This window comes from Leptopilina boulardi, unplaced genomic scaffold (assembly GCF_019393585.1).
Source record: "Leptopilina boulardi isolate dan_hultmark-lab unplaced genomic scaffold, ZJU_Lbou_2.1 LbouV2_119, whole genome shotgun sequence".
Classification (NCBI taxonomy): domain Eukaryota; kingdom Metazoa; phylum Arthropoda; class Insecta; order Hymenoptera; family Figitidae; genus Leptopilina; species Leptopilina boulardi.
The window spans coordinates 439135-450265 of record NW_026137662.1 but is presented as its reverse complement, the minus strand read 5'-3'; the positions used below and the strand labels follow the sequence as shown (position 1 = coordinate 450265).

At 27.9% G+C, this 11131-nt stretch overlaps 6 protein-coding genes across 7 annotated transcripts; 3 read left to right on the top strand and 3 right to left on the bottom strand.

The window, feature by feature from the left end:
- Positions 1-539: 539 nt before the first annotated feature.
- Positions 540-2725, bottom strand: LOC127283522 (cytochrome c-2). The gene is made up of 4 exons (XM_051308477.1): positions 2558-2725; positions 1590-1643; positions 1366-1507; positions 540-1144 (listed from the first exon to the last, which is right to left on the bottom strand). The coding sequence occupies exons 2-4, from the start codon at positions 1626-1628 to the stop codon at positions 999-1001; spliced, it is 327 nt and encodes a 108-aa protein (XP_051164434.1). The 5' UTR covers positions 1629-1643; positions 2558-2725; the 3' UTR covers positions 540-998.
- Positions 2726-3006: 281 nt separating this feature from the next.
- LOC127283540 (general transcription factor IIH subunit 5) lies at positions 3007-4597 on the top strand. The gene is made up of 2 exons (XM_051308500.1): positions 3007-3186; positions 4417-4597. Exons 1-2 carry the CDS (start codon positions 3152-3154, stop codon positions 4595-4597), a joined length of 216 nt encoding a protein of 71 aa, XP_051164457.1. The 5' UTR covers positions 3007-3151.
- On the bottom strand, positions 3356-5837 carry LOC127283508 (meiotic nuclear division protein 1 homolog). Its single transcript, XM_051308454.1, has 5 exons — positions 5554-5837; positions 4118-4351; positions 3926-4031; positions 3698-3844; positions 3356-3520 (listed from the first exon to the last, which is right to left on the bottom strand). Exons 2-5 carry the CDS (start codon positions 4342-4344, stop codon positions 3383-3385), a joined length of 618 nt encoding a protein of 205 aa, XP_051164411.1. The 5' UTR covers positions 4345-4351; positions 5554-5837; the 3' UTR covers positions 3356-3382.
- Positions 4642-5344, top strand: LOC127283517 (zinc finger HIT domain-containing protein 1). Its single transcript, XM_051308464.1, has 2 exons — positions 4642-4784; positions 4863-5344. Exons 1-2 carry the CDS (start codon positions 4643-4645, stop codon positions 5186-5188), a joined length of 468 nt encoding a protein of 155 aa, XP_051164421.1. The 5' UTR covers position 4642; the 3' UTR covers positions 5189-5344.
- A 157-nt stretch (positions 5838-5994) lies between the features above and the next one.
- LOC127283446 (exostosin-2) lies at positions 5995-9412 on the top strand. Of its 2 annotated transcripts, none has more exons than XM_051308322.1 (11): positions 5995-6214; positions 6387-6936; positions 7011-7217; positions 7279-7462; positions 7536-7675; positions 7734-7959; positions 8029-8209; positions 8297-8463; positions 8543-8686; positions 8772-8900; positions 8992-9412. In XM_051308322.1, the coding sequence occupies exons 2-11, from the start codon at positions 6410-6412 to the stop codon at positions 9211-9213; spliced, it is 2127 nt and encodes a 708-aa protein (XP_051164279.1). In that variant the 5' UTR covers positions 5995-6214; positions 6387-6409; the 3' UTR covers positions 9214-9412. The 2 variants fall into 2 exon arrangements, with proteins under 2 accessions (XP_051164279.1, XP_051164289.1); XM_051308332.1 differs by having other exon boundaries at positions 5995-6218.
- Positions 9413-9482: 70 nt separating this feature from the next.
- LOC127283388 (RING finger protein 212B-like) lies at positions 9483-11117 on the bottom strand. The gene is made up of 4 exons (XM_051308220.1): positions 10864-11117; positions 10526-10707; positions 10236-10450; positions 9483-10157 (listed from the first exon to the last, which is right to left on the bottom strand). Exons 1-4 carry the CDS (start codon positions 11003-11005, stop codon positions 9944-9946), a joined length of 753 nt encoding a protein of 250 aa, XP_051164177.1. The 5' UTR covers positions 11006-11117; the 3' UTR covers positions 9483-9943.
- Between the last annotated feature and the right edge of the window lie 14 nt (positions 11118-11131).

The window sequence follows — 11131 nt, the reverse complement described above, 5'->3', positions numbered from 1 at the left end:
TTTTCTACTACGTATTCATAAAGAAAAATCGATTCCAATTAGACTAATCTACTCAAAAAAATAAAACATATCCAACACACTAACGAAAAACCCAGAAACAATTAAAAGCATTAAAAAAGAATAACAAATTAATTTAACAACAAAAAAATAATCTTCAATTACTACAAATTAATAACTTGTAAAAAATTCAATTTTTTGCTTCATAACCAAATGAATTTTAATATAAAACAATTCAAATAGAAAAAAGTAATGTTTCTTGTTAATTATCTTAAAATCAGAAGAAGAAAATTTAGCAATTTTTACGAAATTCAAAAAATTTCTTATTTATCTGAAATTAAGGGAAAAAAAAAAAATAATTGGGAAATTGTAAAAAAAAATGCACAGAAGTAACAAATAAAAGTTGCAAAAAATAATTTTTTTATTCTTTTTTTTCTACGTCGCATTAAATGAAAATGTTGGCATCAATATTATATTTATTTTTATACATTTGTCCTTCTGTTATTCCTGTGCATTCTTTTTTTTCAAGCAAGAGAAAAAACTAACTTTTCGTAATTTTTCATTGATTTTTTATGACTGATTTTTTTTCCATAAATACTGTTGACGAATAAACGAACGTAAAGCCAAAAAAAAAAAATTAATTAATTGATAATAAATAAAAATCGATGACGTTTGTGTCAGGATCTACCTGTTAAAAACAGAACATCGATACTGTAAAATTTTCGAGCTGGTTCTTGCCCAAGCTCATTTGAAAAAGACAATTTACATAGTTACAATGATTTGTTTTTTTTTCGTTTACCTACTTATTAACAATAACAATTCGTTACTAGTTTACTCCTTGTTGAAACAATGCGTATTATTTTTTTTTTGAGTTTAAATTCGGGAGTTGTGAATCCGAGGAAGAATTAAACGTTGAGATGATAATTTTCCTAATTTTTTTCCCCTCGTTTTCACTAAAGCACCGCTTCTGAGATTTAATTTTAAGAGAATCAATTTAAAATTTACTTAGAGGCTTGTTCTAGATAAGCGATGAGATCTGCCCTTTCTTGTGGTTTCTTAATTCCAGCGAACACCATTTTTGTGCCGGGAATATATTTCTTTGGATTCTCGAGATATTCGAAAAGCGTATCCTTATTCCAAGTGATGCCTGAAAAATTAAAACATTGCATTAGATATTTATTTATAGATTTATTGTTTTCCAAGATTTATTCTCAGAAGACCAGAAAAAAAACAATAATGAAGTTATAATTGTCGAGAATTGATTTTAATTAAGTAATAAAAACAATTACGACATTAAAGTAAAATTTTTCCTATTGAGAACAAAAAAATTAAATTTTTCTTGTTGAGGTAATATAAAAATTCAAAAACCTTTTGCTTTGTTTGCATCAGTGTAGGCAAATCCGGCCGCTTGTCCAGTTTTTCTACCAACCATTCCGTGTAAATTTGGGCCTACTTTGTGTTTGCCACCAGCTTCGATGGTATGACACTGGGAACATTTTTGTACGAAGATCTAAACAAAAAAATTAATATAAAAATCACATTTTTCGAAAACTGAAAAACAATTATTTAAAATTTATCAACTATTCAATTACCTTCTTTCCCTTGTCTGCATCTCCTGCGGGAACTCCCATTGTGATAAGTGAGATCTACAATCAAAAATGCAGATATTAATATGAATCATAAAGACCTTGTTACATATTTCCCCGAGTGGATAACATCTTATCATAAAAATATGTAGGTGACAAAATAAATTGCATTGATTTGTAAAATTCTTAGATAATTCAGAACTTTATTATAATTAAAAAATAAAGAAATTAAAATTGAAAAAGACAAAGAAATATAAATATTGTTAATAAGTAAAAATTCAATTAAGCAATCCAAAGCTAAAGACAAAATAGCATTACGCAATTTAATTCAATTTAATGCAACACGTAAGAAGACTTGAAAATATATTTTTCCCAGCTTCATTAACATACGAAAAAATTCGTTTCAACTACAAAAACAAAACTATTTTTAACATAAAAAAAAAAGTTTAAACATTTTGGACCCATTTCAGGCTTTCGATCACGAGTTAAAGATCCCCTGGCAAGATGCCATAAAGCCAAATCTAACCTCTTGATCCCCTGTATGTGTGTGTATGTCTAGTCTCTAGGAAATAAAATCGTGACCTTAACGTTATAATCAGAAGGTTAAAAAATTTCATTAACACCTCTTACAACACGATAATTCAGTCACTAGGGCACTGGCTCACGGCCGGAGGACATTATATAATATGATTCATCTCTAAAGAAAAAATAGAGTAAACCACATGGCGAAGAAAATTATTCACATTTAATTGGAGTAAAAAAAGAACACGTGTTTAGTTACCACGTTTTAAAAGTATGACAAAGTTCTACACAGAGATATGATTCCAGTGGGAAAAGTCTTTTTTTGACATTTTCGTTTATAGTTTTCTGACAAAATTATCAGCTGAAAAACTAACCTCAAATTAAAGGATCTGTCAAGCATGATGTGAATGAATTTTTTAAGGCAAAAAAAGGAGAAATTTAATTCAACTTACTTGTGTGACTAAACTGTAGAAATACTTCTGATGATTGTGGACTGACTATTGTCCGACCGTGAATAAGCGATCGATGATGCGAGGGAGCAACGAGAACCCGTGCTTTTGCGTTGATTTCGATGTCAAGGACTTCTGACGCAATCATCAATCGTTTAATTTCACAGGGAATTTCATGACACTGATAATTTTCCCGCGATTCTATTAATTAAATTTACACTCATTAATTCAAATCACTTTTGCACAATGTTTAACAGAAAAAATCCGTTACAATACCTTCTTTTTCTTTTTCTTCAAATTTTTTCTCACTTTATTGACATTTGTTTCTTGTTGTTGTTTAAAAAAATATTTTATTCAACAACGTCAGGTGTACCAACCTAAAATTCTACGTTATTCGCCACCAGAGGGCAATTAAGTTATTTCCGGTTGAATGTATAATCGTAAATCATATCTTAAATATTTATCTAGTTTACGGTGTAAATTCTGAGAACGCAGCAAAAATAACAATTTAATAGAAAATAATAATTTTATTTGGAATTTTAATATTTTTTCATGAACAAAACAAATAGGAACGTTATTCAATGAATAAATAACGATATGGTTAATGTCACTAAAGGAATATTAGTTGAATGGTAAGTTTTATAAATATGACAATTCAAAAGAATAACTTTTCCTAAAAAGTTTTGTTAAATCAATATAAATGCTTTGAATAAAAAAAAATTAATTAAAAAAATTATATTACAAAAAAAAAATAATTAGAATTAGTTCTAATTTAAATTCGTGAACAAAAAAAAAGTAAAATATAATTGCAGTCTTGTATTTTTTAATCTAATCTAAATATTCTAATTCATCTGGAATGTTAAATTGTTTATTGAGAAATTCGCGTTCAATGTCGAATTTATTTTTGCACCAACTTTGAATTGCATATATGTTGTCTGTCCATGTGTTTGCTGCATCTTTGTACAACTAGAACAATATTATAATTATAAAGTTCTATTTTATCGGAATCAATGTATGATAATTAAGAAAAACAAAATTTGACAGAATCTTTTATCTCTAACTGATCTTTATAATTAAAAGAATTTTTAAAGAAAACATTTTTCAAAATCTAATAAAATAAATAATTGAATTAAATTCTCTTACCTCTGATTGTTCGGCTAATTTAGCAATTTCTGCGGGATCAATGTCTTTGAATTTATCTATAAGACCGAGGAGATCAGCTTCACTTCTTTTCAGTTCTTCAATCTCTTTTAATAGAATTTGTTTCTCCTCACTGTCTTCTTTACCTGCCTATTGTATAAAATAATAATTACTGAATTAGTAATCAAGATAAAAAAAGTGATCGATTTATGCGAATTTCAAATTCCTTGCCTTTTCTTTCTCAATTTCTTCATTGAGTTTCCTTATCTTAAATTCTGCCTCGACAATTTTTCTTTTTGCTTCTGCTATCCGATTTTCCAACGAAGTGATCTTTTCTCTAAATTAAAAAGATTTTAAGTAACATTTAATTAATTTTTTGGAAGAAAATAATTTATTTAATTATTAAATAAAACAAATTCTTACCCAGGAAATGCCCAAAAATAAATAGATGTTCCAATTTTGTCAGAATGAACAAGACCATCATCAACTAAATTTTGTAATACATCTTTAACAGATTGAACGACAATTCCTTTTTCCTTGGGAGCAATTTTCTCCAATTCCTTGAGAGTGAAAAATTCTCTTTTCTCATAAAATATTTGAAGAAGTCTTGATCGCTTTTCATCTAATGTTACTCCTTTTCGCTTTGACATTTTTGTGCTAAAAAATAAAAACAAAAGAATTATTCTCCATTTCATTAATTAAAATTTGTTGTTTTTTTTCAGTGATGAAGCTATGAAACAATTGTTGCTTGATTTGGATGAGAAAAATGTACTAGGACGAAAATTTATCATTCAAGATTTAGACGAACGACATTTATTTATTTCCGCTGATATTTTGGATGCTTTAAGAAAAAAAGTTGAAGATTTAGGTGGCGATATTTCCGTTCCTTCAAGTGATAAATAATTTAAATTTGTGTTTGAAGTTTTTTAAAAAAATATTTCGCAAAAAATGGCGGCTCGCGAATCTGGAAGAATTAAAGATTCTTATCAGAAAAGAGTTCTCGATGATGCGTCACGTAAACGTCGACAAAAAAAGGCTCTCGAAGCTTTGGAACAGGATAATTTTCATGAAGATCCTCACGCCGATTTAGGTAAATGGAAAATAATTTTTTCTTTAATGAAAAATGATTGTAAGTATTCTTAAAATAATAATATAAATATTTTTTCAGTTATGAGCAAAAAGGCGCCTAAATTTCAAGAAACACTCGAGAGTAGAAATTCCAGTCGAAAGAAAAAAACGCGTTCGGCTGATTATTATAAACAAAGATTTCGCAAAACTTTTGCACAATTAGTTGAAGAAGATTTAAATTATAATCCAACACCGCCAAATTATTCCTCAGCACGTGCACCATCGTCAAAATTTCCCGAGCGACATTTTTGCGCTGTCTGTGGATTTCCTAGTAATTATACGTGTATTCCATGTGGAGCAAGATATTGTTGTACAAAATGTCTCGGAACGCACTTAGACACAAGGTGCCTAAAATGGACTGCGTAAAAAATTATTTTACCTTATTTTGTATTAAATATATTTAATTATTATTATTATCAAAGTTAATAAGTTCTATGAAACTTGTTGCATCATGTAAATAATCATTTTATACAAAAGAAACTGATTATCTCAATAAAGCATTTTTGTAAGAAAACATCAAAATTTATTTTCAATCTTTTTATAACCTTTAACAATTAAATTAATTATAATTATTAAATTGGGAAAATTTATTTTAGAAGTTATAAACATTAAATTTAGGTTATGACGACAAAAAAGTTTTAACTATTTGAATAATATCAACAATTGACAGTGTTTCTTTTATATTATTACAAATACTCGAATATTTAATCTTAAAGAATAATATACTCAACAATTTTCTTTTCCTTCGTGTAGTTTTTTGTTAACGAAAATGAAATCCTTTGTGCAATGCAAATTCAAAATATAACAGTTGAGTAGAATAATAACCTTAAAAAATAAGATAAACGAATATTTTTTGATTCTTAAAAGCACGATACGTAAATGACACTTTTCTCTTCAAATTACTGTGTATCACTACTGTAAAATCACTTTAAAACAAATTTTTCTTGTAAGGTTTAATTATTTTTCAAACAATAACAAACGTTTTTTTCCGTAATTGACAACCATAGAAAAATAATTAAAAGCGGGAAATCGTTAAACTTTCATTTTGAATTTTTGCAACTAGCGCCACCACGTGAGTAAATTTTCATAACCGGAAGAAGAGCCTAGCCAATCAAATTTAATAATTTCTAGGGGAAAAAACTAGCCTAACTTCAAGCAGGTTAACGTAACCTAAAATTTACAAAAGTGACAGATGTCATGACAACAGTAGTGCCATATATAAATTAAGGATATTTTATCAAAAAATAAACAAAATGAATATTAATTAGTGATATTATTATTAGCCGGCTAATTTCTATATATTTATATTTTCATTAAAAATGAAAATAAGAGCCAGAAATTAGAATGATTAAAAATGTCAAATACCTAACAATTTTTTATGGATTATTTAACGTAGGTAAAATGTTTCTTATCACTAATATTATTAATGAAAATTAAAAATGAATATAATTATTTTTAATAAACACAAGTAGAAAAGAAATTAATATTTTTTTCTTGATAAGAATAATTCTGTAACATTTGAATTTTATAAATTCAATTTAATATATTAGAATTTTTTTTCCAGCATTCTGAAAAAATAGAATCACAATGGTGATTGTGACTCGATTTTCGCAAAAATTGAGTCGCGGCTCCAATCATCAAAACAATGCCATAATAATCGTATGTTCAGTGTTCTTTTTATGTATTCTATTAATTACCGCCTATCATGTATTTCAAATTGGAAATAGACAACAAAATTCAACTTACCAACCATTGGTATTGAGCGATATAAATGCATTGCCAACGAAAATATTGGGTAAAGATATACCCGAAGCCGAATTGACAAATTCTTCCTGTAATTATTTTGGTTGTTTCAATTTATATCGATGTGGAAGTCAGGGTAATAAACTTTCGGTTTATGTTTATCCACCGAAAGTATTTCTTGATCATGAAGACACACCAGTTACAAGTCAAATGACAAGAGAATTTTATCAAATTTTATATGCAATCACGTCAAGTAAATTTTACACTCCAAATCCACATGAGGCTTGTATTTTTGTTCCATCAATCGATATGTTGAATCAAAATAGATTGAAATTGCGACAAGTCTCACAGGCTCTTCGATCTCTTGAATTGTAAGAAACGATTTTTTAAGTTTATTTGTTTTTTTTTTTGCAATTGATTTTTAATGGAAATTATTTTTTCCCAGCTGGGAGAAAGGAGAAAATCATTTATTGTTTAACATGATATCCGGAAGTGTTCCGGACTATAAAACTGTGATTGATGTACCAATTGGTAGGGCAATGATCGCCGGAGCTGGATTTTCGACTTGGACACATCGTCGTGGGTTCGATATTAGTTTACCAGTTTACAGTCCACTGGTAGAAAATTTAAAACGAAATTATTCGATAAATAGGTAAATTTTAAAATTCAAAAATTCTTTTTGAATCAGTTTAGAAAATTTGATTTACTTACAGAAAATGGTTAGTTACGGCTGCACAAATTAATATTAATTCAGCCTTCGAGCAAGACTTGTTAGAAATTAAGGCTGCGCATCCAAAAGAAATTTTAATTCTCGGTCCGTGTTTACATCACAATCCAATGAACAATTCAATTCGTTGTGTGGAAGAGCATGTTTATAAATATCCCGATATTTTGCAGGTAATTTTCTTATTAAATGTCTTTTTTCTAATCAATTATGTCATTGGCTAATTATTTTTGTTTTTTCACGCAGATGTCAAATTTTTGTTTAATAATTCGAGGAGCGAGGCTCGGTCAAAGTGCCTTTTTGGAATCAATGGCTGCCGGATGTATTCCCGTGATAATATCAGATTTATTGGTGATGCCATTTCAAGAAGTTATTGATTGGAAGAGGTAATTAGTTTTGATTAGAAAAATTTGAAAATAAAATAGTAATTAAATTTTTTTATAGAGCTGCGATATTTATAAGGGAAGTAGATATCCTAATGGTAGTGCCAACATTAAAAAAAATATCCGAAAAACGAATAATTGAATTACGAAATCAAGTTTCTTGGCTTTATAAAAAATATTTCGAATCAATGGGCACAATTACGGAAACATCATTGGAAATTCTTGCCGATCGTGTGTTTCCACATCTTGCGAGAGATTACAATTTTTGGAATATTCCAAAGCATTTAGTAAGTTATTTAACATTTTTTAAAAATTATTATTATTGAATTGGTATTAAATTTTTATTTTTATTTCAGGACAATAAGTCACCTTTATTTTTGCCCGTTACGGCTCCAAAAACACGTGGATTCACTGCTGTGATTTTGACATATGACAGATTGGAACTTCTCTTTTCGTTAATTAATAAACTCGTCAAGGTGCCGAGCCTGTCAAAAGTTCTCGTCATTTGGAACAATCAAAACAAAGATCCACCTCCATGTAAGAATATTCAAATATTAATTATGACGTTTATATTTAATTTTATGAATTTTACAGTTTTTGAAAATTGAAAAATTTGTTTTTTAGCTTCAACTTGGCCGAAACTTTTAAAACCATTGAAAGTGATTCGCACAAAAGAGAACAAATTATCAAATCGCTTTTATCCATACGATGAAATTGAAACCGAGGCTATTTTATCCATTGATGACGATATTATTATGTTAACTACAGATGAAGTGGAATTCGCTTTTGAGGTAATAAAAAATTCTTTTCTATAAATTCGCGTTTTTAAAAATTAGTTTTTAAATAACAAAAATACCATTTTATATGTAGGTTTGGCGAGAATTTCCCGATAGAATTGTTGGTTTTCCATCGCGAACACATACATCGGATAATATAACTGGATGCTGGAAATACGAGAGTGAATGGACCAATCGAATTTCCATGGTTTTGACCGGTGCCGCATTTTATCACAAGGTTGCAAAAAAAAAATTTATATTTAAATATTTCCAAATGTATTTACAAGTATTCGCATTTTAACACTTTCTTTTCAAACTTTTAGTATTGGAGTTATATGTACACAACGTCAATGCCAGGTGACATAAAAGAATGGGTAGACGAGCATATGAATTGTGAAGACATTGCCATGAATTTTTTGATCTCAAATATTACCGGAAAAGCTCCCATTAAGGTGAGAAAATTCAAATTTCACATGATTTTATTTATTGTGGGAAATAAATTTGACAAATCATTTTCTTCTTAATTTAAAATATTTTTTGTAGGTGACACCAAAGAAAAAATTTCGATGTCCCGAGTGCACGAATACGGAAATGCTTTCAGCCGATTTAACTCACATGGTGGAGAGGACTCAATGCATTAACAGATTTTCAAAAATTTATGGCTCAATGCCTTTAAAATCAGTTGAGTTTCGAGCTGATCCTGTACTCTTTAAGGATGCATTTCCCGAAAAATTGAAAAGATTCAATGACATTGGAAGTCTTTAAAAAAAGAAAATCTTGATTCAAAATATTTAATTTTGCAATTATTTTTTCTACTTTTTTATATAATATTAATTTATTATTCACTTTATATTTTTTTATCATTGTTTATATAAAGAAAAACCAGTTTAATGTGTATAAAATTTACTAACATTAATTTGTAAATTAATCGCAAATAAATATTTTCTATTGTTGTTAATGTTAACTTTTTATAATTTATTTAAATTTTCATTAATAATTAAAATTCCATTTACATTTGTAGCTAATTCTTTTAATTTATTAAAAAAATATTAACATATTTTTCTACATTTACTATTTATACAATTATCAGTCTTTAGTCGAGAGATTCAGTCTTCACTGAATTTTGTACAAAGTCACATTTTTTTTATTGTGAAAATGAATTTAAAAAAAAAAAGTGTCTCTCGATATTTTGTCTTTTTAAATAAGATATCAAAAAGAAAATAGAAACTAATAAAACTTAATTTTAATTTAAGTTTTAAAATAAAAATATTAATTAGTAGTTAACAAAATTTATCATAAATGTTGAAATTAAAAAATGAAACTTGAACGAAATTAGATCAACTATTAATGATTTAAATTGATCATTAATATTATTAATTAAATAAACTTGAAATTCAATTTCAAGAAAAATAACTTTAAGATTAACTTAAATAATTAAATTAAATATTCTTTAAACAAAAATAAAACATTTTTAAATACTCGCCAAATTGTGGCTTTATCTTCGGCGAACGAATGGAGAACATTCATCTGTAAATGATGTTTTCATTGAAGAGTTGCAGGAATTTTTTGAAGAACTGCCAACAGATCGAGGAACTCTTGTGATTGATGGAATGCGAAATTCAGAGTTCATAAAATCCATTTGTTCGAGTTTTGTTGGCGTTATTGGCGTCAATATGGAATTATTAAAAGATTTACCGCTTCTTGCAGAACTGAAAAAAATTTATTGAGAAATTCTTTTGAAAAACAGGTTAAAAATTTTCTTTATATTATAGACAATAATTATTTACCGGAGACTATTTACACTCGACACATAAGATTGTGGAGTTAAAATCGACGAAGAATTTTGAAGGTAGTGCAATTTTTTATGTGAGTTTTCAAATTCACATACTTTTCTTCGCATTAATTCTAATTCACTTTCGAGTTCTTTAATTCGCTTTTGAGACCTTTTAAAAGCATTATTGCTCCGTTGATATTCCACTTTTGCGCATCCGTATTTTTTATCCTAGAGAAAATAAATTTCAAAAAAATACCGTAAATTTCGTAAAAGAAATAATTTTTAGGTCTAAAGAATACTTACAATGGCAGAAAAACGTTTACTATTTATCGTCAATTGTTGAGTTTGGAAAGTAATGGCTTGTGAAAATTTTTCATTGAGTTCCTCAACTGATTCAAAGCAATGTTGTACTTCAGGACTTAAAGGTTCCACTAAAGGCATTGTACGAAGATTTTGAGCATTACATTGCGGACATTTTTTGGCAACTAAATAACACAACAATTGCTCAATTTATTATTAAGTAAACATAACCAAAAAATCAACAATTCCCTCATTCATGACAAATTGCGAATAATAATTACAAAATTAATTCAAAATAATCAATTATCTTTGTTATAATAGAATAATAAACAATTTCTCACCTGTTTTAACACATTTAGGGCAAAAAATGTGACCACAGTACGAAAGGAAGAATGGAGCTTTCGATTCCCGCATCAACATGTAACATTTGTTACAACGAAACCATTCTTTGGGTCCTAAGTCTTCTGTTGACATGATTGACATAATTTTATGTTTGTTTAAATAAATAAACGTATAGGAAAAAAAACAATGAAGGAGAAAATTAAAGAGAATTTCAAACAAACTTTAAACACTTTGCACGTTCGAACGTGTTTGAATCAATTTTGCATT